This window comes from Electrona antarctica, assembly GCF_951216825.1.
Source record: "Electrona antarctica genome assembly, chromosome: 5".
NCBI classification, from domain to species: Eukaryota; Metazoa; Chordata; class Actinopteri; order Myctophiformes; family Myctophidae; genus Electrona; species Electrona antarctica.
The window spans coordinates 33983154-34010339 of NC_136810.1; the positions used below are offsets into that span (position 1 = coordinate 33983154).

The window sequence follows — 27186 nt, forward strand, 5'->3', positions numbered from 1 at the left end:
ACCATGCAATACATTGGGCACAAGGTGGTGTTTGTTTCCCTTTACTGAGCTCAACCATAAGCTACTGCACAATGCACAGTAAATAACGTATATATATAGCATAATGGAATTGCAAAGCCTGTGTGTGTGTTTTGACCATGATTCAGTATAGCCCATTCATCATTATTACAGGCCTAAAACAAGCATCATATGGATAGGCCTAAATTGGACACCTAGCCTACTATTAAACCAAAACAGTCTCACTGACATTTCGAGTGAAATACATTCAGGTTGTTGTGATTCACGTTTCAGAACACATGCGTCTTGTGTTTCACCACCATTCACATACAAAATCGATTTCACTTTCATCCCCCAAACACAGTGACGATGATTAGCCTAGTAGTAGTGTGGCATCGTAGAGAACCAAGACAATACAATAACAGTCAACTATTTTAGCTCGGCATAAGCTATCTCACACACACACACACACACACACACACACACACACACACACACACACACACACACACACACACACACACACACACACACACACACACACACACACACACACACACACACACACACACACACACACACACACACACACACACACACACACACACACACACACACACACACACTCTCTCGGGCTGTCTGACACATTATGCTGCCTTATGTGACAGTGTCCGACTGTCCCCACATCACACACACACACAGGTCTATGAAAATGGGACTCAGATAGGCTACATCCATATTTGCTGCGTGGATCTTCGACTTCGAGTCTCTAACATTCAAAGCCTCCTTGTTAGCATTTACTGCCATTAATGCATATTTGCGTCCAGCGAACACACACACACACACACACACACACACACACACACACACACACACACACACACACACACACACACACACACACACACACACACACACACACACACACACACACACACACACACACACACACACACACACACACACACACACACACACACACACACACACACACACACACACACACACACACACACACACACACACACACACACACCTCAAATGTATTTCCAAGTTGAATGCACGTACTATATACATGCAGGTGCACCTGTCTGTCTGCAGTGGTATCGTGTTCAATATCAAACGAGCAGAGACGTGCGTGGCCTGGCCTGGCTGTCTGTCTGTGACTACTGTGTGTCGCTGCAGACAGAGACAACAACTGCACAACAGCGTGCCTTACCGTTGTCTTTTCAGTCTCCGTTGCTCCACATCATCGCCACGTTCGCAGCCCTCCAGACCTCTGGCGAACAGGTTTAATTCCAATCAGCCCGGACGCTGTCTCCTCGGTCTCGTTCTCTCTCATCCCCATGTCATATTCCTCCGCTCGCTCTCGCTGCAGCAGAACAAAGTCACGCCTCCCCTTCGGCTCCTCCACCACCGTCGTGTGACGTCAGCCCGTGAACATTTGTTTGGGCCACGCCCTCATTCATGTAGGCTGCACTGGGCAGGCAGCGTTGATCATTGGGATTGAGAATTTGAGCGATTGAATGATTTTATTGATTGGATTTATTATTTGACGAATTAAAATGAGAGAGAGAGAGAGGGGGGGGGGGGGGGGGGGAGGGGGAGAGGGAGAGAGAGAGAGAGAGAGAGAGAGAGAGAGAGAGAGAGACGTGCAGTCATACTGGCAGAAAATACAAATTAAAATGAACAGCCACAGTTCAGACCGGGTAGCTCCGTTTAGCTCGTTTCCATGTGGTATTTTTCAATGTAGCCACCGCGGCCCACCTACAACCTACATTGTATAACTGCCTACTAGCCTACTTTGCAATCTCGACTTGGTGACTTAATTCACTTAGTCACTATGGAAAAAATGTAATTGTTCGATCGACATATTATAGTCTATTCCCCTGCATGTTTCATTTAGACCTGTGGATGGCGCCCGTAAGACAATAATAGAATGATCATGTGGCCCATCTCCATCTGTGTCTTTCTTTTCACGATTGACAAACTGGCAGTGGCATGATTAAGAAATAACATATGTGTATATCCTACATTTCACCATTTAGCCCGCAGTCCACAGTAGGCCTAGGCCTACACTCCCGAGTCCCAATGTGTCCGTCACTAAAATCTGTTTTAAAGTGATTATAAATAGCAGCTAACCGTAGCCTACGTAACTTCTTATAGGCCTAAGACCTGACCAAGTACAAATTATACAAATGTTTTCAGAGGGAGAAATTAATCAATCAACCAACCAACCAACCAATCAACCAACCTCTATGTACATTTATATTATAATATCCTTCTATCTATATCTATCTGTTACAATACAACATACAATAGGGGTTTTATTTGCTTTAGGGTTATTCATTAAAATCTGGCCGCAATTCAGTCTCATTGTCCAGTCGCTCTTCAGCGAACTGGTCCAGCAAGTTTGATCTGGGTTGGTCACAGCTCCCAAACTCCAGAGTGTCAGTGTCTACACCTGCTGCACGGAGAGCGAGTCTGGAGTGGAGTCCTCGGGAAAAGTACGATGAAATTCTTCACTGCATTTCTCTTTCTGTACTGCGTCGGGTTTGTGCGAAGTAAACCTTCGTTTTCTTGTCCAAGTGGACAGTTTATGTCGAAGAACCAGTGCGTCCTCTGTCATCCCACCTGCTCCGAGTGCAATGGACATGAGCTGTTTGAATGTACTACCTGTGGAGTGGGTAAGGAAGAGCCTGCTATTTCTCTGCAAACACATACAAGTCCATATACAACGACCAATAGGTTATAGGCCTATAGCCTACTAACAACACTTGTATGTATGTTTAAATTAATGCATGAATGAGAGAGGCATCAACCCACATTTGTAATACATATTCGATTAAAATCATGTGGATTTATTATTATTATTACTCTTTTTTTTTATACAGGCTACTATTGGTAAAGAGTAAAAACTCCATTATTGATTTGATACATTTAAATGTTGTCTCTATACAGTATGTTGATGTCGTTGGGATAGGAGATGCCATCAACAGCATCATGCAATGGAGTACAGTATGAGCAGGGCCATTTTATCTAATTGAATTCCATACAAATAGCCTGTAGAGTTGTTCTATCTTGAATTGTGGCTACACAGCTGCCAGGCTCAAACAAAGCCATGTCACAAACCCATCAATCCAGTGGACAGAATGGTCTTTCCTCAAAGCAGTGCTATTTAATGGTTACCAAAGCAGAGTTGCTCAAAGGCTGAGGAATTAGGGGAGGAACATCCTCTGGTTTACCATTTACCACTACTATTGAGCAACAGAGAATAATAAGACAACCAGACCAGAGTGTTGTGTACTGTAGGCTGTAGGCCCATTTACCACTACTATTGAGCAACAGAGAATAAGACGACAACCAGACCAGAGTGTTGTGTAGGCTGTAGGCCCATTTACCACTACTATTGAGCAACAGAGAATAATAAGACAACCAGACCAGAGTGTTGTGTGCTGTAGGCCCATTTACCACTACTATTGAGCAACAGAGAATAAGACGACAACCAGACCAGAGTGTTGTGTACTGTAGGCTGTAGGCCCATTTACCACTACTATTGAGCAACAGAGAATAAGACGACAACCAGACCAGAGTGTTGTGTAGGCTGTAGGCCCATTTACCACTACTATTGAGCAACAGAGAATAAGACGACAACCAGACCAGTGTGTTGTGTAGGCTGTAGGCCCATTTACCACTACTATTGAGCAACAGAGAATAAGACGACAACCAGACCAGAGTGTTGTGTAGGCTGTAGGCCCATTTACCAATACTATTGAGCAACAGAATAATAAGACAACCAGACCAGAGCCATTTACCACTACTATTGAGCAACAGAGAATAAAGACAACCAGACCAGAGTGTTGTGTAGGCTGTAGGCCCACTTGTGTTGACAATTTTTCCCACAGAAAGTTTTTACGATTGGTTTACAGCAGATATTTTGAAATGGAAATGGTGGTGTTTCTCCCTGAGTTTCCTCAGTGAAATCTGATCATGTCAGAATGGAGGCATTGTTACTAGGCATGCAGAGGGAAAGAGAAAAACATCCCCCTGGGCTAAAGCTACTACTGTTGCAGTTCAATGGGCTCAACCTGAGAGTTTCCTTCTCTCTAATGACAGCATATAGCATAAAGAAGCTCCATTTACATAGTCAGCTTTTTGCACACAGTGCCAGCACCGAAAATAGCAGATCTACAAGCTGTTCCCGGTGAGTGACACTAAGTATTAATTAAGCATAAGACGGAAGTCTCAAGTGGAAAGTGGGGGACAGAGAGAGGCAGATATAGACCAAGCACTCTCCTTTCTCGTTGGTCGCACACATCTTCACTGCAGCTCTAAGGAGATGTGACAATACTGTAACTCAGCTGCATTGGGATTGGAACAGCCTCAGGTGCTAGAGCTGCTGGGGAAGTGGCAGGTGGCAGAGCATTAATCAGTAGGGCCGAGACAGACCTCCATCTCAGCCCCTCAGCACTGATATCCTCTCATCTGCTGCTTCTCATCGCCCTTGTTTACGTCACAGCACCACCAGTCAGGAAGTGATCTCACATTGAGATCTACTACTTGCAGGTCGCGCGTCAGTTCAATGTCAATCAAGGCATTTATGTGTTTGCTTTGTTCCACTTTTTCTGAATCAATACTAATACTATAATCTATTCATATATTAATGGGGATGAGTGGACTGCCGTTGTATTATGCATGAATATAATTGTATGCATTTCCAGTATTTGAGATCTCAATACATAATACAGCTACTGTTATGATCTCTGTTACAAGATGTGTCTCTCTTTGTTAATGAACACGTGGAAAAAAACGATTGCCACAGTATGTGTTGTGTACTGAACTTTGTCACAGTTGGCAGCTTGTCCTGACATCTATTCTCCATCCCTTGTGATTGTCGGGCCCACTTGGCTCTTCCCTGTCATGTATTATGAGGGGAGGAATTGATTCCCATTCCCATAAGAGCCTGCATGTCTGGAAGAGGCATTTCCTGGCAGGGGTGCACTAATGGCATCTTTGTCAACAGATGAAGTGGGAAAGCTTCACGTTAACAAGTCTTACATGTCCTGCCCTCCGCAGATGAAGCCGGACAGGAACGCTTCCTCCACCAAGGTCGCTGTCGGACACACTGCCCCCGGGGACTGTACCCTGACAGGGGTCGCTACGCTTGCCTGCCCTGCATAGCCAACTGTGAGCTCTGCACTGATGCCCATATTTGTGCCAAGTGCCGGGAACACTACAAGCTCCACAACGGCGTCTGCCAAACTGCCTATACCTGTAACTTAGGTACGTAGTTGGTCGTGATGTGAGAGAAGAAGCTTTATTTTGGTTTCATGCTATTTGAGAGGACTCTTTGCTATTTGAGAGGACTCTTTGAGAACTGAAGCTTGCTGTGCTGTGCTGGTTACATGTCCCATATGTGGAGCTTTCCTTTTGTCTTGTCTTGTCTATGTTTCAGGGCAGGTTCAGGATCCTGACACAGGAGAATGCATTGACTGTGAGGTGGGATGCAAAACGTGTTCCACAGGTGAGCCAGAGCCACTGTGACTCACAATGCTGAACCCTGGCATCCCTGATCATTGATAATGACCAATACTGATTAATAATGGAGTGATGATGCAAGATTCTGTAGAGCACAACATATGTTTCACATGATCATCACATTCTTTCATGGAAATTGATTCTAGCACAAACATCTGATGAAATATACAGTAGATACATGTACATGTTGACACATGCACCTATATCAATTCCTTGTGCATCTTCTACTTGATGATTAAAGGAATTCGGATAGACAAAATATATTTTTCATATGGAGTTACTATCACACTTTGCCTCCATACAGAAGACCCTGAGATCTGCAGCAGCTGTGTTGATGGTTACTTCCTGTAAGTCTTTGTTTTTTCTTTATTAGTTTTATGTTTTCATTCTGTGGACTAATCTGGCCTTCCATATGATCTTCTACAGATCACTTTAAATCTGAGGAATCACTTTAAGATCCCACAGGTTTCAATTAATCTTCATTGTCTATATTTGACACGAAATTAAGATTTAGTGGCATGGCGTTATGACTTATTCATACATTTCCTACAAATTGCTAAGATTATGAATATTAGCCATTATAAATGTTCTCCATGAATATTTTAGTCCTTTAATTGAGTTTTTTAAATGTGCTGCCATCTACACAGAATTTGTCATTGTTCTGCTAAATTCAGCGTTAGGTAGTATAATGTGTGCAAAGCTCATAGACATGCACCACATAGGCTAAATAGTTTTTCTATAGTTTTATTTTATTTTTCAGAAGTTTAGTTATTCATCACACCATCAGAAGCTATGCGTCAGTTGCATTTTTTGGCTCTGTAGTGTTTACGCCACCCTATCACTTGGACTTAGCTTAGCACAGGCTCTAGAACTAGAACAGAGTACAGACCTCCCATTATGTTCTTCTCCCCTGAGTTTGGGCCTCCTGGTATTGTGTGAATCAGGTTACCCACCACTCTGAGCCATGCACTGTTACATGAGCCTTAGTTTGAGCATAGACATGCAGGCTGATTCATACAAAGGCACTTCACAGTGTTTGTGTGTGTGCGTGTGTGTGCGTGTGTGCGCGTGCGTGCGTGCGTGCGTGCGTGCGTGCGTGCGTGCGTGCGTGCGTGTACGTGTGTGTACACATGCAGGCTTGTGCATGTACGTGCAACGTGTTTATGTTTGTGTGTATGTGTGTAATAACAGACAAAGACAGAACATTGCAGAAGAGAAAGCCTTAGCCAGTATCAGGATTGTGTAGCAGCATCTTCATTTCCTCTAGTTGTGTGACCAACAATAACACAGGGAGGAGAATCCACTATCCACTCACACATTTTATTGTGGTTACACCGGTGGATTACAAACAGAAATTCAGTCCTGTGGACCAACTGACTGTCAAGCTGAGAGAGTACTATACTCATCAGCCCAGAAATACAGTTTGCACAGTTGATCTTTCAGAATGGGGATTCATTTTTGGCATTTATTATTTTATTTCCTCTAAACTAAGTGCACCTCCTAAACCATACTCAGTACATTGTACCTGCCAGCTTTCAATCTAATTTGGCCCAAATTAGCCCTTCAGGATTTTTTTCGACATCACTACCTGTATTTTCTACCACACAAGATGTATATTTATATTGGCCATATGACGTCTTACGTCGTCATTTACTAGACTTTAGACTTGGCTGGCAAACGCTTTTACGTCATAAGTTCCCTAACAAACATTACAAATCCCATAGACTTGGCTGCTATATGATGTAATCTTCAAAAGCCATGTTGTATTGGAGGGGCAAAACAACTGAAATCCCATAAACCAAAGCTAAGCAGGAAACGCTAATGTGCTCTCCTTGGTGAATGTATGGGACAGTCTAATGCTGTTTCCAGGCCAGAGACCACTGTTTGTAACTCTGATGCTGTACAAATGTAACCAAATGGACCCTTACTGGTCCATTTGGTTGCATTTGTATATCTTCACTTGACTGTGCTGCTGCTATTGTGAGTATGATGACTAATGAGTATGCCACTCCCAGCTGTTCCACCTCAAACAAACTAGTGCATCTCAGTATGGATACCACGGCAACACAGCAGGAAGGGGAGCACCAGCTTATCTGTGGTCAGCTATAATACCCTCAGGAGGGCATCAGGAAGCGCAGCAGCAGATTGTGGTCAAAGTTATTGCAAATTATTGCACTACACTTGTATCATTAGAGCACCATGTCATCTTCAAACTAGCATTTATGTGTCACATCCTTGTAAGTAAATCCTGTAGATGCTTAGGGCACTGTCCCCCATATAGGAGGGTCAATTAAGCCCTGTAGGAGAGACAAGACAGGTTAATGGCAGGAAAGTACCCCTTCTGCCTCCAGGCTGCAAATAAAACGCCAATTAATTCTCTGCCTTGAGACAAGAAAAGAAGCATGATAGGCTTGAACAAAGTCAGCTTATATTATACTTTTGCCCTTTGTTTGTCATGCTTATTGATTGATGGTGTAGACTGTAGACTGTTTGATGGTGTAATGTATTGAAGTCAACAATATGGCTACAGGTGCGTTGCAGATGCACACAGTGCATGCAGGGATTGCATGTATAGTACATGTGGTGTGTGTGTGTCTCTGCCCATAGCGACATTACTCCTCTTTTACTGTAAAGCTTTATACCTGATATGTGGCATTCAGTCCTACTAGACTTCATTAGATTTTCTCTGAATGCTTGACTTTAAAAAAGTAGATGTAGCTGTTGTTTAGCTGAAGCGAATGGCAACTGCAGGGTAGCAACGCGCAAAACCACTTTTGGTCAGTCATCTTTGTCAGTAAAAGGGATATGCTTGTGGAATGCCCGATAACTAAAATAAAAATCACGCGCTCTTATCATCGTACATCATCCAATAAAACAAAAATACGCAAATAAATATGAATAAATTAACAATATTTATTAATGAATTAATATCAGTGGCGTTTTCAGGAATTACATTTTGGGCAAAGGTTAGGCTAAAGGTTAAAGGTTTTCAAAGAGATAATACCTGTCAGACGAGTAGGCTACAGGTGATGGTCCACCCAGACCCCCATACCTAGCACCCCATGACACAAAGGCTGAAAGGCAGACATTTGCATTCCAATGGGTGATTGAGCGTCGCGCTGCACGCAACGGCCAATCCGCTGCCCACTGAGTTCTCAGGTCTGGTGTTTCTCCTCTCTCTTCTTTCTCAGTCGTGTTTTTCAAATGGATTTGACCAGGTGGCCACCTGGCCTCACCTTATTCTAGATACGCCACTGATTACTATAGTTCGTCATGAATTCATTCGTTAACACACGTTATTATTTTTCAACCATCATGTAAGGGTTTTGTTTTTAATATATTCTATATAAAAAGAAAATATAATTAAAAAAACATTAATAATTTAGAAAATGGTAAGAAAAAATAATGTAGTTGTCATGACTATCCAAGTATGGCATTTAATGTTTGGGTTATCACAAAATAGCCGATTTGCTCAGACATATATGATGTAAATTCTCCATTCATTGTCAATGGCATGATTTAATGTTTGTGTTAGGACAAAAAAAACTACACTATAGCTGAAAAGAAAAAAAAGAAACTGATCTCAATATATTTAATGTAATGGTAAAATACTGAAACAAAGCTGTGGACTAATGCCAGACTCTTTGTTCAGTAACACCAGGGCTCCACCGGGCGCGTCAGCGTCGCGTCAGCGTCGCGTCAGCGTCGCGTCTCCGTCACCGTCAGGGAATGTTCCCTTTTTAATCAATGAAGGGTGGCTCCACTGCCCGCGTTGCGTTGACGGAGACGCGATGCGTGCATTAAAATTGAACCGGTGCGTTTTTTGACGCACGCGACGGAGACGCAACGCGTCCGGTGGAGCCCTGGCGTAATAATTCTGACATTGCAGTTGGTTGGGTCACTCAATGGACTTGTGTTTGACATTTTATAATCTCATCGTAGATTCAGGCACCAGTGTCGCAGACACTGTCCTCAGAGCACATACGAGGACCGGGGCAGGGCCATGTGTTTGACTTGCCCAGGACCATGCGCTGACTGCAGGAGCAACACACTCTGTCTGGCGTGCCAGACTGGACACTTCCTCAATGGTAGGCTATAAATATGTTATTATATGTTACTTAGTAGGAGAGAACACATCATCCTTTCCCTTCACACTGTACTGATGTCACGCTATGGGGATTAGTACTCGTAGTACTCATACTGTACTGTACAGGAGCGTACCTATGTTCCCCAGGTTGTATTTTCCCCACCCCACAAAAAAGGTTATTTAATTGTTCCCCACTTAAAATATACCTAAACCAGAAATCTAACCTAGTAATTTTAGTAATTCTAGTAAGACTAAAAGTATTTTAGCAACTTAGTCTTACTTTTAGTAGCAAATTCTGATTTAAGCTCAGTCTTTGAACAATCCATTGAACTTTAGGCTACTTAAACTTTCTAGTCTTAGCCAACAAAGAATTAACACTGGCATAAAATAAAATAAAACATAATTGCTCAGACTCTTCTTCAACAAAGATGACAAAAGCAAACATTCTTTGTTCTGTACACAATTGTATGGTACAAAACACTGTACTGTACTGTACTGTACTGTACTGTACTGTACTGTACTGTACTGTACTGTACTGTACTGTACTGTACTACTTGTACTGTACCGTACTGTATTGTACTGTACTGTACTGTACTGTACTGTACTGTACTGTACAACTCTTACTGTACTGTACTCTGGCCTGTGTGTGTGTGTGTGTGTGTGTGTGTGTGTGTGTGTGTGTGTGTGTGTGTGTGTGTGTGTGTGTGTGTGTGTGTGTGTGTGTGTGTGTGTGTGTGTGTGTGTGTGTGTGTGTGTGTGTGTGTGTGTGTGTGTGTGTGTGTGTGTGTGTGTGTGTGTGTGTGTGTGTGTGTGATCTGAATCAGCCCAATCACACGGCAACTCTGTCATTTCTAAACCGTTTTGGACGGTTGGAACCGGACTGGCGCCCCGGGTACTGTTCCTGGGGGTCTGGATGTTGAGCACAGTACAGTAACTATAACAAATAAAAATAAATGTATAGTTGCACCGCTCAGTTCACACAGGTGTGATGTTTGAATAGCCAACGCTAAAAATCTAAAATGAAACAGATGCTTTTCCGGTTTTAATGGGTTAAACCAGGGGTTCTCAACCCGTGGGTCGCGACCCCTCGGGGGGTCGCCAAATTATTTTGGGGGGTCCCCAAATTATTTTCAAAAGTGAATTGCTGGAAAATGGAAATTAAGAGTTTACATAGTACAAGCATACACTTTCCTTAATGATTATATCTGGTTTCAGTATTTATTTATGATATATTTTCTCTTATTAAGGTTATTTTTGCAGTCAGTTTGTATTGGGAGTGGGGAGGGGGGCGGGCGGGAGTCGCGAGACACGGCTAAAGCATTTCCGGGGGTCCCCAGTCAAAAGCGTTGAGAACCCCTGGGTTAAACCATAACATATACTTTGTTTTCGGTCAAATAGTGAAAATAAACAAATGTTAACCTGATTTTGCAGAATATCCGACTTGCCCACACATCCCCAACCTTGCCCAGAATATAGTACCCCAAGTACTTCCCATGAATGTTTATAAATACATACAAACCGAGTACAAAAAGTGCACACTTCTGTGCCAGTGAGGAAATAGGCAATATACAGTATGAAAAGTTTGGGGGAGCAAATGGTGGATGTGATGACTTGAAACAAATCATGAGATGGCCTTTCTTGTCGCATTAGTCTACTCTCCCATCAAATGTAGTAAATCATCATGCGGTTTGTGTACACTTTGTTTCTCTTAAATCATTGTGCATGTAAGCGTAATCAATCATTCTCGTTAAAGATGAATCCTGGCTGGACTCCTCATTTGCATTGCAAATCCCTCCCATGTCACCATGAGATATGTAAATAATATGATGTATGCAAACAAGAGCTGAGGTTGACTCTAGGGTGGATGTGACAGTGTTATCACTTGCTGGGGGGAAAGTACACCTTAAAATCATATAGCAAACCCTTAAATTATTAAGATGTGATCATTTATATATACATTTTGTCTATTAAAGGAAATAAACATAAAACTGCAGGGTCTTCAACATTTAGATCTGCTTCAAATCTATAGAGGGTATGCACATGCATAAAGTGAGTGGCAAATCTAGTGGCAAAGTGAGTTTAACGTCGCTTAACGTCATATAATGCAATCAGATTTTCTGTTTGGATGTATGGGCTGTTAAGGCCAGAAAGTATAGTTTTGACCACTCAGTAGGCGTTCCCGCATAACTTCCGGGTATGATGATAATGTCACTCGCATACCCTCTGTTAAACCTTTGATTCAGATAATGTCATCAGTATTGCTCATTAGAGTGCACCATTATGACCCATCAGAGGTCCCTCTGACCCCTAGGTGTCAACAAATTGATTGTGTGTCGCTGTATGTGTGTGGCTGTATGGAGTATAATTATTAAAGGGGGATAAAATTGTTTCCCTGCTTGAGCCAAGGCTAGCTCAAGGTCCATTTTCAAATGATTTGGGTCAGTGTTTCATGGCTGGGCAACTGGATGGAATGTGGAGAGAGAAGGTCAGTTAAAGGAGAAACACATCAGAGAGAGTATTACAATCTCACAGTATGGTATAGAGATAAAGAAGAATACTGGACTCTTTTATAATAATGTATACCCCCCCCCCCCCCCCCCCTTTTCAAAATGTATTTTTATAAGGCCAAATTCCTTGCATATGCAAAGACCACTTAAAACCCTATTTACTTAGTTGACCAATGTGCCCCAGAGCGCTTTACTAGGTCTGCTATATTACACTGAGAGAAGAGAGAGGATGCCCACAACATTCTAAATTAAATGATTGTCTCAAGAGTCAAGGTGCACAGCTCAACAATATCATGGGAAGAAGAAGACAGTCACCACTCAATACATGTCCGTTTCACCTAAATAGTTCTATTTTCCTCATCTATACATGAATCAAAGACACATGGACAGAGGGCTAGGTAGAGCCTAAAGTGCCTGAAAGGCTAGCAGTATTCAATTGACTCACAAAATTCACAAATATGCACAACAAAAAAGATATCGGCATATAAGTGATATGGATCTGTTCTTGAGGTAATTCATCCCTCAAAATCACAAAGGCTAATTTGACCTTTGGGATACACAAATACTTGTCGGTTTGTCCAAAATGTAGTTACTGCACTTTGGCTTTGTGGGGCCCACAACGCATCACATTGCGACGGGTTGTGAGCTTGTAGATCTGCTATTTTGCTGTCAATTGTTCGCCCCCAGAATAGGGACGTTAACTAATCATGAACATCACAATCAATTATCCAGGAATACTGAGATTTCAAAGACAGAAGTCATAATTATAATAATAATACTATTTCAGAATTGTCCTTATTGCATATTCCTCTGTGCTGCTCTGTGTTGTCAGGTGCTGAGTGTGTGAAACAGTGTCCCCTGCAAACCTTCAGCGATTCCACTGGGCGGCGCTGTCAGGCCTGTCACAGCTCTTGCCAGACATGCCATGGACCTCGCTCAACAGACTGTGATCTATGCCAGGGCGGGGATATCCCTCTCCATGGGCAGTGCCCTCTAGTCAACTGTGCACATAGCCAGTACTTTGATGGTGAGAGAACACGGCACGCTGTGATAACGTCTTAATCTCTCTCTCCCTCTCTCTGTCCTCTCCTCATCTGTCACTTTCTCTCTGTTAGAGACAGCATCTCTTTTGGTATAGAAAAATGTTGAGTCCATTGTGATGCATGTCTGCTGCAGTGGTGTAATGGTGATTTTTTTTCCGGTACCACGGTCACGCACACACACGTGCACTCGCACGCACGCGCCTACATGTGCGCATGCGCACAGAGCTGCTGATAGCGTAAGCCTATATTGTTTATAGTGTACAGTATGAGAGTTTTAGACACACACTTGTACTGCAGAATTACAGTACATTTCAAGCACAAACTCAATACAAAGACTGTTAACTGTGAGTGGACGACCCAATTAAGCATTACACTTGTTTACAAGAGGGTCCACCTTGTTCAATTCATCAAAAAGAGATAAGAGATGGAGACATAAACATGGAGATGGAGAGATAAACAGCTCCCAGTGTGTACGAACCAAAGCCTTATTTCATCAACACATTATGGGGGGTGTGGTTTGTGGAAAGCCTGGCCAATGGCTGGAGGCTCCATAAAGCAGACAGGTCCACAAATAATTCCCCGTTCATTTTCCCCATAGACTTTTCAAAAAGTATTTATTTAAAGCCAACTCTTGTTGTGACAAATCATGACAAGTAATGTTTTGGGCCGATCAAATAATTAGTAAGAAGAAAAAAAAGGCAGGGTACGTACAACACTTTTTGTTTTGTTTTTCTTCTAAGCTGACCTACAATTACATACTTCTTTTCAAACTTATACCGGTATTCAATAAATACAATACAATAAATATGTCAGGTGCCAAACACATAGAGAGAGCCCCTTTCTCACCAGGAGGTCACAGGTTCAATTCCTGCAATAGCTACCGTGTCTGTCAGCAGTCTTGTATCCTTTCAAAATGTCCTTGGCTTGAGCTAATCACTGAGGTCAGTGGGGCTGCGATCGCTGCTGAAGTCCGAGATCCACATTGGAGCCACGCGTTTCTGTATCTGGATCCTGGGATACACATACTGTAATTTCCTTTAAATCTGAAAACATTGATAAAGAATTGCATCTGCATGTCACATTAAGATAAATCAAACATCGTACTGTAGGCCTACTCCAGGTCCTAGCTGATTGGGTCAGTTAGAGCATGGTGTTTCATACAGTAGTAGGTTCGATCAGAGATTTATTATTTAATAGAAACACCCAAAACAGATGTATTGTTAAAAGACAGTGGCTTTGTGTTAACTGTTAAGTTTCCCATTAATACCATGGCATAGTCTACAATGCTTTGTCCTTCACCCTAAAGGGGTTATGCTACCCTCTACAGGAGATATTAGGACTAGCAGTAGCTTGTTTCATATTCATTTTCTTTCAAATTCAGTGTGTTGTAGAGCACAAGTCTGACGTCACTTTCAGTAGAGGGCGCCAGTACACAGGTTCATGTATTTTTAACTTCCTTAAGTGACTTTGTGTGTGGGTGGGTGGCTGGGTGGGTGCGTCTGAGCACGAAAACAGCATAGTTGTTTTTCACCACCTGTGCGCAACCTAACACACACACAAACACACACGCACATAATAACTGTATATATGGTGATTTTGGGTGTGCCAGTACAGTACAGTGACAGTACAGTACAGTGGAGGGTACAGTAGAGGGACCCCCACACGGTAACTCTGTCATTTCTCAACCGTTTTGGACGCGGGCGGCTCGCCAGAATCAGTCCGGCACCCTGGGTGCGTTCCTGTGGGTCTGTAACCCCCCCCCCCCCCCAACCCCCGGGGACCCCCACACGGAGTTGCACCACTTACTTCACACAGGTGTGATTTTTTTATTTGCATTGAAATCCCCATTCGGTCGCTTCATATAAGAACTGTGTTTGAAAAATAAACTGATCATCCCGGCCTTTCTGTGCAGGGGGGTGGCTGTGTGTCGTTATTAATGATGTCCATTCATATTTGATACAGCCAGTTTCTGGAGAAAATGGAATTAATTTGGCCTGTAAAAAGCCTTGAAACTACATATGAAAGCAATGTCGCTGCTAATATACGTCACGCCCAGCTGTCAACACATTGCGTTCCTGAGATTCCTCGTTGACGTAAGCTCAGCTGGCGGTGCCTCGACTTACCGTACTAACCACGAAACATTAAATATATATTAAATAAATAAATAATAATAATTAACATGTCAGTTTATGTTGTGCGACGGGCAGCTGCAGCCACCCTGCCTACCCGGAAATGTAGTCTCTGGGTTGTTTGACTCGTTTCTAGTGCTTATTGTGTTACTCTTTGGGTATATTTGTACATTTCCACCTTCAGTCGATGCTTCATATCCATATGAGTGTAAAATGCCGGGATGATCTATTTATTTTTCAAACACAGTTCTTATATGAAGAGATCTAAAATCCCCCTATGTGGATTTCAATGCAAATCAAAAGTACACGAACCTGTGGACTGGCGCCCTCTACTGACAGTGACGTCAGGACTTCGGTGCTCTGTTGCCATGTGAAATTGGATACTTATTTGTCCTCTGATTTTACTTCAGGAACCTCTGGTGGCTGTCAATCATGCGATGTATCCTGTAAGACATGCTTTGGTCCCCAAGCGCTGGATTGCTCCTCATGTTTCACAGGTACAATGAATTACTGATGATGTTCTACCTTGCTTAGGGAGTTTGAGGTCTCGAGGAATTCTGGATAAATCAGAAAGTTCACAAATATTGTGGGAATCGCCTTTTCTGTATATGTCCCCATCATTTTACCAATAGCGTTATTATAAGCTTGTAGACTAGCTATTTCCACTACTTATTCATTTCTTTGAAAATCTTTTGATAAATTTACAAAACAAAAAAAAAGCAAACGGGGAAAATAATTATATTTACTGGCGAGTGGCGACAGATACAATTGTGTCTGTGACCAACAAAGGTGTCCAGACCCAGTATTTGGGTCTGGTCTAGTATGATTGGAAAGATAGTAAAGCCATACCTGAATAATCCTCACCAAGCCCTGGCCTTGCCTAAACGTGGGCTACATACTTAGTTTAGACTAGTCATTGGTTAGACATGGGTATGCCAAAACACAACCAATTAAATTTTATGCCTGAACTTAGGTCTGCTTGATCGTCTCTGCCTGTTCGTGGAATGGTTATGAAAGTGAAGTTTCAGAATACACTAGTTTTTGTCTATTGATGTACTGTTCACTTACTGTTTTGTGTGTTTGTGTGCACTTGGAACAGGATCTTTCTTGGACCAGGACAGTACATGTGTAAAGCATTGTCCTCAGGGCTCTTTTGCCAACCCTTCGACTCAGCTGTGTGAGGACTGTTCGCCTAACTGTGAGGCCTGTGCAGACAGTAGTGATAACTGTATCAGCTGCTCCAAAGGCAGCTATAAACTCTTTCTACACCAGGGGAGATGCTGGTCCAACTGCCCAGAGTAAGCTATAGAAGTGGGACTAAATCTGTGTATAATAATAACAAAAACTAACCATGAAATGTATTATTTCTTATTTAATTGTTTTCTGCTTCACAATTACTGTTTTTCATCTTCCGTCCTTTCATCTTACTTACAGAGGTTTCTTTGAGACAGCGGAAGGGTTATGTGAAGCCTGTGACAGCTCCTGCCAGACTTGCGATGGGATTAAGACCCAGTGTCTGTCCTGTCCGGATGGATACTTCCTAGAGAATGGTCTCTGTCGACTCAATTGTTCCGTGCGGTCCTACCCCGGAGATGACGGCACCTGTAGACGCTGTCCTCCCCACTGTGATGTCTGCTCGGACGACAGGACCTGCTTCAGTGAGATCCCCTGCAGATTTTTTTTAAACACACCTACAAAATGGTCATGTATTGGAGGAAATAGCATTTCAGTTGGATTAGATGTGTTTAATGTTTCTTGTTTTTTGAGGGGCACTAGCCCCTCCTATGTCCAGCTTTGGGTCTGTGTAAACACAAACATTGAAGACAAAAGTGTGTAAACACAAACATTGAAGACAAAAGTGTGTAAACACAAACATTGAAGACAAAAGTGAGGACGCAAATTGTGATTGGCCGGAATGAGATGATGTATGTTTGATGACGTATGATGATAAGAGAACCCCTCACTTCACACGGGATGTGAAAGATATTTTTTTGTTGAATGGCTAATGAGTAACATTCCACATCTTACACTTTATAAACCTCATACAAGGATAATGCTTTAAAACAAATAATAATACTATGGCCAATGTTTGCCCTGCCTGTGTAAACACTATCGCATACATGGGAAACCAAACTCCCACCATTCAACCAAAGAGGGCTACGCCCCTGGCCAAAAGGAAATACTAAGCTTCTAAAAGTGAAGGGTTAGTTCAAAATTTTCAAAAACAGCTGGCAGGCCGGTTTTTCTTTTTAATATAGGATTTTTCATGGCATCGTTGTGCGACAAAGTATAAAAGGTGGTTAAGCGATGCATTGATATATGTACATATAAGTATTATCATGATTGAAAAAATAATTGATAGAATAATCAGTATGAAATTAATAGTTGCAGCAGCCCTACTTCTGTTAACTAGCCATTGGTGCCCCTCATTGCTTCAGAATGCAGTTTCCTCTACCTGATCCTGAACGGTGTGTGCAAGGCCAGCTGTCCCATGGGCTACTATGAGGATATGGAGGAGGGTCGCTGTGGCGAGTGTCACATCACCTGTAGCAGCTGCTCAGGCCCTCGGCCAGATGACTGTGAGACCTGCGTTGAGCTGACCCCCAAACTGTATGAAGGCGTGTGCTCCAAGGACTGCCCCATGGGTACCTACTATGAGACCTCAGCTAAGGAATGCCAAGGTGAGACTCATGGGTACCTACTATGAGACCTCAGCTAAGGAATGCCAAGGTGAGACCCATGGGTACCTACTATGAGACCTCAGCTAAGGAATGCCAAGGTGAGACCCATGGGTACCTACTATGAGACCTCAGCTAAGGAATGCCAAGGTGAGACTCATGGGTACCTACTATGAGACCTCAGCTAAGGAATGCCAAGGTGAGACCCATGGGTACCTACTATGAGACCTCAGCTAAGGAATGCCAAGGTGAGACTAAGGACTGCCCCATGGGTACCTACTATGAGACCTCAGCTAAGGAATGCCAAGGTGAGACTAAGGACTGCCCCATGGGTACCTACTATGAGACCTCAGCTAAGGAATGCCAAGGTGAGACTCATGGGTACCTACTATGAGACCTCAGCTAAGGAATGCCAAGGTGAGACTCATGGGTACCTACTATGAGACCTCAGCTAAGGAATGCCAAGGTGAGACTAAGGACTGCCCCATGGGTACCTACTATGAGACCTCAGCTAAGGAATGCCAAGGTGAGACTCATGGGTACCTACTATGAGACCTCAGCTAAGGAATGCCAAGGTGAGACTCATGGGTACCTACTATGAGACCTCAGCTAAGGAATGCCAAGGTGAGACTCCTATTTAGCTTTGGTTTGATAGAAGGTTGAACTTTCATCATGCCATATGGAAAGGGACAGTGATGGAAAAAGTACAAATATTTGCATCAAATACTGCAATGTAGAAATACTCTGTTACAAGTAAAAGTCTGGAAATCAAAATGTACTTGAGTTCACAATGCGACACATTGTGCGCTTGTAGATCGGCTATTTTCAAATGGCCGAAACAGGGCTGAAATGGTTGTGTATGTTTTGTAATGATAACTAGTAACTAAAGTTTTCAAATGAATGTAGTGGAGTAAAAGTAAAATGTTTGCCTCTGAGATGTAGTGGAGTAGAAGTAAAAGTATTGGAAATTCTAAATACTCAAGTGAAGTACAAAATTGTACTTAATGTACTCTTTACTTAGATACAATTAGATACAGATTTGATTTATTTGATATTGTTGTTGTTCGTAGGTCGCATTTACTATGAAAATCCCCCCCTTCCGTCCGTCCGTCCGTCCGTCCGTCCGTCCGTCCGTCCGTCTGTCTGTTCGTTAGTTAGTCACCCATGCCTCCATATATGGTCACACCTCGTGACATCACGTCTCCATATATGGTCACGCCTCGTGACATCACGTCTTCATATATGGTCTGGTCACGCCTCGTGACATCACGTGACATCATGAAGACCCTTAGATCTCCATATATGGTTGTCAGTCCATCACTCCTTGTGACACGCTCCATATGTCAATCTGACATCATCAAACCCTCTACACTCAAGACACCTTGCCCTTTAGGGCAAGGTCGCAACTCGCCCTCAGGGCGTCTTACTGGTAATTGCGACCAAAGGTTGCAGTTAACTATGGAATCGTGCATTTCCCGTCAGTGTGTGTGTTGGTTGGTTGGTCGGGGTCAGATTCAGATACCTTTATTTGCCATTCAGTATACACACACATAGGAATTTGTTTTGACATTAACATGAGTGAAAACACAGCACACGTTAACGCCACAGCAGCCCTGGAAGGCGCCATCTTGACATCATCAGGGATGGAGCACGTGACATCATGTGACATCATCAGGGATAGAGCTCGTGACATCACGTGACATCAGGGATGGAGATCCCTGATATCATCAATATTAAGCCCATATGGAGATCCCTGATGTCATCAATATTGGCCAGCAACTCTACATCTGACCTCAACCACTTAGATCTCCATATATGGACCTGACCTGTTCTGACATTCCATATGTTGATCCTTCCCCAATCCCCATCCATCCCCATCCATCCTTCTTCTTCGATGTCTCCCTTTTGACTTTGTCCATTTAAACTCTAGACGGGCCTGCCCCAAAGTTATTATAGTGCAGCCGCGCCCGGCATCCCCCAGGCGTCTTACTGGTAATAATAATAATAATATAGGCATCAATAATATTGTCAATAATAATTGGCAATATTATTGATTCCTATCATCTCGGATGGAAATGTGCATTCCATAGTGTTTCACTATGGAATGCACAGTATGTGTAGTCATTCTGATATCAGGTGTTTCTGTACAGTACGTGCTGTACTCTGAGACTGTGAGTGTGTGTCTTCACCTGTGTCAGCAAAACCACTTACAGTACATTTATTGTACTTGACACATCAGAATTTATACAGACCAGGAAATGCTAAAGCAAGCACAAAAGATTTGTTGAGGATGTCGAAATGCAAAGATAGCTACTCCCTAACTTACAAAAGGTACCATGTCATTTACTGAAATTCATACTACAATTGCATGTTCACTGATACGATTATTATGATAAGATTACTACCAAAATGGAATTTTATTAGGTGCCATATTATTTTATACTTGCTTGTTCAGTCATAAATTGATTGATAACACCCTTTACTGTTCTCCGCTTTGCAACACGTAAATGACGCGTGTGATTTATTTGATTACACACAGAATGCCACCAGACGTGTGCCAGCTGCTCAGGGTCAGATGCCAACCAGTGCACCCAGTGTGAGAAGGGACTGGTGCTGGACCCAAACACAATGTTGTGTGGAGTGACAGGTGACACAGACTGCCCACCAAGGACCTACGTGCATGATGACCAGTTCACCTGCTTAGACTGCCACCATCACTGTCATTACTGCGGAGGGCCGGGGCACAACCAATGCGAGGCCTGTGCTATGCCAAAGTACCTCCACAGTAAGCACTCACTAATGTTCTGATCAGTGTTTCTCGAACATCATATTGTAACCCCAATTTGATGTGATTTTGTGACAGGGACCCTCATAAGAGAAGATTTGAGTACATTTTGTTTTTGAAAATAGCAGATCTACACAACGCTTCACATTGTGATAAGCTTAAGTGCTTAAGTGTTTACTTAACTGTTCCTTATTTTGCTGGGTATCCTGGCTGGAACCCCCTACAGGACTCCTGGGTGTCCCTGGACCCAACTTTGAGAACCAGTGGTTTAACAACTGACAGAGGCTCCCATATCGTCAGTGTCAGGCAGAAACCTTGTAGCCATGTAGTCCAAAACCAGAAATGTACAAAGGAACCTGTGTCGCAATATAGATCCAATGTAGTTATTTAGTCGGATAGACAAGGTTTGCCCCATGAGTATGGGCAAATCACAGACATTCTGGTATATGTGCCTGGTCCAAACTTTGCTCTAGCAGCTGAGCGCATAGCTGCCAGTTAGGCACAGTTAGGTACCACGACGATGCGTTATGTCCACCCACCTGCCAAGCCTGGAACAATATGTGACCTGTCCTACAAGGAAGGATAAGATCCTAAACCAGTGTTTTGGAAATGTAAAGGGCGCCTATGTAGTATGTACCCAGATGCTGCCCACCTCTAGGACTGTCTGATCATAACATCATCCACCTCTGCCAAAGTACCGTCAGAAACTAAAGAGGGAAAAGCCTGTTGTCAAGCACATTCAATCCTTGACAGAGGACTCAAGAGTTGAGGGGCTGTTTTGATGCCACTGAATGGGACTTATTACTGATATATGACTTCAGTGATGAATTTGAGTGTTTGTGCAGGGATGACACCCACCCCTGTGACAGTAAAGGAACAGGAGGTAATTTCAATCTTCCATAGGTCAACCCTCACAAAGCTCCCTCATAAGGAGCTGTGTTTGGGAGGGGGGACAGGAGCAGAGGGCTCAGGGTCCATCTTTAGGCCTGTTTTGGTGTGTGGGGAGGAAGTGGAGCAGCAACCATAGACAATAAACTCACCTTTCAGACCAGATAACAGATGCAGATAACATCTACTCAGGAAATTGAGAAGTTTTAATGCAATAAACACATCCTGACCATGGTCTCACTGAGAGTGCGGGAATCTCTCAGTTAGAGATAAAAAAACAAGCTTACCCATGCAGTCAACCAGGCTATAAGATCATCATTGGAGACAAACAATTGCAACTTCAGGACATATACAACCGCTCCATAACCAAAAAGGCAATTCAGATTTACAGTGATTCTACCATCAGGCAGGATCCTTAGAGCGAAATTAGCAAAAAAGATAAGGGTTACAACAAGACTTTGTTTGTGAAAACTGCTGTGAACATTTTAAATAAGAAAATGTTTAAATAGTTCCACCACCTAATCCCCACAGCCCATGATCACTGTTGCTGCGTTATGTGAATGCATTTTACATAGTATTTTAATGCATTTGTGTATTTTACGTAATGTTTTTACGGTTGTAAACTGACTGCCGGTGTGCTGGAGACACATTTCCATGTTATGTAAATTCAATGGACAGTAACGTTTTCTTTATCTTTATCGTTTTTCCAAAAAGCGAAAAAAGCAGATCTAGAAGGCAAGCTTGTCGCCTTGCGATACGTTGTGATCCTGTAGGTGGGCTATATGTATTAGCTACTTTCGGATAACATTATCATGTTAAATGTTGGATATTATTGATCTCGATAGTCTGGTGTGTGTGTGTGTGTGTGTGTGTGTGTGTGTGTGTGTGTGTGTGTGTGTGTGTGTGTGTGTGTGTGTGTGTGTGTGTGTGTGTGTGTGTGTGTGTGTGTGTGCGTGTGCGTGTGCGTGCGTGCGTGCGTGCGTGCGTGCGTGCGCTATCCAGACAGTACCTGTGTGAATGAGTGTCCACCAGGCACATACAGCTCCAAACAGGATGCTGACGGAACAGAGCTGGGCTTCTGTAAACCGTGTGACCACGTGTGCTCTACCTGTACTGGGGCATCACCTAAAGACTGCCTGTCCTGTTCTACGGGATACCTCCACCTCCTCCGCCTGTGTGTCAGCCATTGTCCCACAGGGTACGTTTTCTGGAACTATACGATATAAGGCTGGGTGATACGATTACAAACGTATTCCTCGATTACGCTTAATGAATGATTATTATTTTATTTTTTGAGGGCCTCCTATATATAGCTTTTGTCCCCACAAAATGTCCGCAACATTAAATGCCATTGACAATGAAGTGAAGATTTACGTCATCTTGTCCCCACATGTCTCATATTTGCCATCGACAATGAAAGGAGAAATTAGGTCAAATGTCCACCCAATATGACGTAAATTTGTCCGCAACACAAACATTAAATGCCATTGACAATGAAGAGGAAATCTATGTCATCTTGTCCCCACACGTCTCATATTTGCCATCGACAATGAAAGGAATGAAAGGTCAAATGTCCGCCAAATATGAGGTAAATTTGTGGCAACAGGCAACAGGCATTCTGATTGGCCAGAATGAGATGATGCATGATGATGCCCCTCACTTGAGTCACTTCACAGTTCACATGATTTTATGGAAAATTGCAAATGTACAAGCTCAAGCTCACAACACAATAGTACACCACAATAGAACACCACAGTACAATGAAGTATAATACGGGGTTAAGTGGTTAATCAGACTAATTGAAACAACATTTTAGTTGAAAGAAAATTGATTAGAATTTTAGTGTGAATTTTTTGATATATATATAAAAAAGAAAAAGTAACAAAAACTGTTCTTGCTAATTCGATTAAGGTTCAAAATATGGATTTCAATATATGTTTTGGTTAATTGCCCAACCCTAGTGCTATTGTTTAACTGTGATGAAACGTAATCCTATCCACCCTGTGTCCACTCATTTCAAAGAGGGAGGGAGGGAGTTTTTTTATTTTTACAAACTGCCTTTTGTCCACTCTGTACAGTAACTTTACTTTCAGCTCATTTATACCACCTATTTTGATGTTCGTTTATTTATTTTTTGCCCCATCAGGTACTACCGGGAGGGGTTCCGCTGTCAGAAATGCGACCATTCCTGTGAAATGTGTACTGGTCCGGGACCCGAGTCCTGCCGGGTCTGCCGCCCTCCTCTGCTGGAGCTGCAGGGCACTAGGCTGTGTGTGGAGCACTGTCCAACACGCTTCTATCAGCTCAACCATCTCTGCAAACAGTGCCACACCAGCTGCCAGACCTGCACAGGTAACCGCTAGTAACTAGCGTCTAATTTACTGATTTACAAGCTCTTCAATGAGACTCATTACACTTCAGTGAATCCTGCCGTTCATTATACAGTTATTGTTCTGACCTTGACAGAACAGGAAGTCAAGAGCTTCACACAGACCTTATCTTGCCCTTGTCAACACAATACAGTGGTTTTCCAGATTACCAGGCCGTGTCTATACTGTATGATGTATAATTATGTTTGCAGATGCCGCACCTCAGAGCTGTATGACGTGCGACTGGGGCAGCACGCTACGCGACAACGTCTGCTATCCGCACTGTAAGGAAGGGCTGTACTTCTCTCAAGAGGTGAGCTCTGAGTCATCCGGACACTACAAAGGGTTGAGGTTCACCATAAATGTCAGTTAAGGTCACTCAAAGAGAATGTTTACGAGGGCCGTAAATTGTGCCCTGTTTGATTCCAGTTGGAGATCTGAGTTGCATTACACTCCCTGAAAATGTACTGAAACTATGTCCTGTCCTGACGTCATTTGCTCATCCCCTGGGTCACGGAAGTATGTTCTCTATAGAAAATAACATTGGTCATCTTAGAATCGGCACATAAAAATTGTCGTCAAAAAAGAACCCCTGAGCCACCGCCGTGTGGGAATTCACAATGTGGGAAAAAAATGTTACCCAGGTAGGATGCGTAAATTATGTCAGACTTCTGTGCTCTAGAGCAGGGGTTCTCAACGTTTTTGGCTGGGGACCCCCAGAAATGCTTTGGCCATGTCTCACGACCCCCCTCCCCACCACCAATACAAACTGACTGCAAAAATAACCTTAATAATAGAGAAAATATATCATAAATGAATACTGAAACCAGATATAATCATTAAGGAGTTTATGCATAAACTATGTGTACTATGTAAACTCTTAATTTCCATTTTCCAGCCATTAAGTTGCAAACTTTTTTTAAATGTTTTTTTTTAATAATTTGGGGACCCCCCCACGGGTTGAGAACTCCTGCTCTAGAGTCTAGAGTAAGAGAAAGTGGTAACCAGTACTTGTCATATTCATGGTTTCCTGGATGGCTGGAGTCCTCCATGACATTAATATGTACATATTCAACAAACATAATGCACAGTACTGTATGTTTCTTTGCTATTTTGTCAGTGTAGTCCAGTGTCCTTTACATTATGTTTTGAAACACATGCTGTTGCAGGAGAGTTGCGAGCCATGTGACAGCTCCTGCCGGCACTGTAATGGCCCCAGGCCTGACCAGTGTTTGTCTTGCCCCCGTGACTTTGCCCTCCATGCTGTGGAGAACCGCTGTGCCCGCTGCTGCCAGACTGGAGGGAATGACACAGAGTGCTGTGTGTGCGATACCCGCTCAGGTAAGGTTTCTGCAGCCCTTGAGAGCGCCCTAGGGTCATTGAGATAATACCGTCTCCTAAAATCTGTGAATTCTTTCTAGCTCTTTGCGTGGAGGCTCCCCAGCCCAAGTCAGGAGGAGACCAGGCAACTGACTTATCCTTTGCACCTGGAGTAGTCAAGCACACTTCAGCCGCTCTGCCCGCTGCTCTGCTGCTGGCGTTGGGGTTGGCTCTGTCTGTGTTTGCTTTGGTCCAGGCCCGTGCCAGGAAGAGGCTATGCTGGAGCCAGAGCTATGAGAAACTGAGTGGGAGTGCAAGCAGCACTATGCCCCATGGCGTGCCAGAGCCGGACAGTGGGGACGAGGCAGACGTAGTATACACTAGCAAGGGTGGATCCGTGTACCGACGCTACAGCTTCATCCATGAGCCGGACACAGACGCTGACCAGGACGTAGATGAGAGTACGTACCTCAACCGATCCTAGTGACATAATATCTCCATCCATTAGCACCTGATAAAGTTTTTTTTGGGAAATAATCTAGTTATTTTTTCGTACTTAATGTATTAGAATCAAAACAATGTTGTTGTTTTTTCTTACTTTATGTGAGATTCATTTTTGATACATTTTGTGTTTTTGTAATATAAAGTACTTCCACTTGTGCATTGTACTAGATGTGGTGTTTGGGAGTTACATTAAGTGATTGAATTCTGTATCATTTTTTGTAAATAGAAAATATAACTGAAATAAAATGTTCTTTTTCAATTCCAGTGATATGCATCATTGCAGATAACAAAAACAAGTGTTTTCCCAGTAAATGTTTTTTGTGATTTTATGACAATTAACATGATTGTACATGTAAATGAGCATTGACATAAGCATAAGGTCTACACCTGAATATAATTATGCCCTACGATGAAACAATGGGTGCGCTTTAAATAGCCATTATATACCCTGTTATAACACCTGTGTCCATACTTTAAGCAAGGTACGTTTATGTGTATAGCACATTTCAACAAGGCAATTCAAATTGACATAAAACATGAATCTTAAATTAAGATTAACTTAACTTAATTAACCAATTCTTAACTAACCAAGACGGAATTGGTGGCCTTTTATGCCCATGTATGGATAATAATAATAATAATATAACATGTATTGCGCACTGTGATTGGCTGGAAGGTGTGTCATTCTAAAACCAGGTACTCACATTCACATGAGAGAGGATGTAATTCAAGGTTGTTGAACTGCAACTGCACTTAAACTACAGCCAGGGTGTTTATTTTACCATGCATTTAGCTGTGACAAACTACAGTGTTTATTTTACCATGCATTTAGCTGTGACAAACTACAGTGTTTCTTTTACCTTGCATTCAGGTGTTACAACTACAGGGTGTTTCTTTTACCTTGCATTCAGGTGTTACAACTACAGGGTGTTTCTTTTACCTTGCATTCAGGTGTTACAACTACAGGGTGTTTCTTTTACCTTGCATTCAGGTGTTACAACTACAGGGTGTTTCTTTTACCTTGCATTCAGGTGTGACAGCTAAAGGGTGTTTGAATGAATGAATAGTTTATTTCGATCTTTTTCAGATAGACTTTACACATAAAACAGTTATTTTAAGGTGATCGAAAAGGCATAGGCGGAAGCTTATAGCTTATTAGTGCCTATCCTTATCACAATGTATTCCAAAATACTAATGTGGATATACATAACAAACAACATATAAACAAAACAAACAAATAACATTACAAAAGAGAACAGAACAAAAGAACATTTACAAAAAACAAAAAAACAATACAAACAGAAAACAGACAACGAGAAACAAGGAGGGGAAAAAAAGACA

At 42.6% G+C, this 27186-nt stretch overlaps 2 protein-coding genes across 3 annotated transcripts in view; one reads left to right on the forward strand and one right to left on the reverse strand.

Moving 5' to 3' along the window:
* The window catches only part of otud7a (OTU deubiquitinase 7A), a 67370-nt gene extending 65872 nt beyond the window's left edge, over nt 1-1498 (reverse strand). Inside the window, exon 1 of the mRNA XM_079500701.1 lies at nt 1217-1498. The gene's annotated coding sequence lies outside the window, so the exon portion shown is untranslated. The remainder of the gene's footprint in view (nt 1-1216) is intronic.
* A 638-nt stretch (nt 1499-2136) lies between these two features.
* On the forward strand, nt 2137-26109 carry LOC306922840 (cysteine repeat modular protein 2). 2 transcript variants are annotated; one of them, XM_079500703.1, is made up of 17 exons: nt 2406-2504; nt 2587-2684; nt 5074-5280; nt 5453-5521; nt 5840-5882; nt 9478-9623; nt 12962-13156; nt 15712-15798; nt 16401-16599; nt 16736-16959; nt 17740-17982; nt 20519-20764; nt 22655-22850; nt 23799-24004; nt 24234-24334; nt 25191-25362; nt 25443-26109. In XM_079500703.1, the coding sequence occupies exons 2-17, from the start codon at nt 2597-2599 to the stop codon at nt 25823-25825; spliced, it is 2805 nt and encodes a 934-aa protein (XP_079356829.1). In that variant the 5' UTR covers nt 2406-2504; nt 2587-2596; the 3' UTR covers nt 25826-26109. The 2 variants fall into 2 exon arrangements, with proteins under 2 accessions (XP_079356828.1, XP_079356829.1); XM_079500702.1 differs by having other exon boundaries at nt 2137-2684.
* Nucleotides 26110-27186: the final 1077 nt, after the last annotated feature.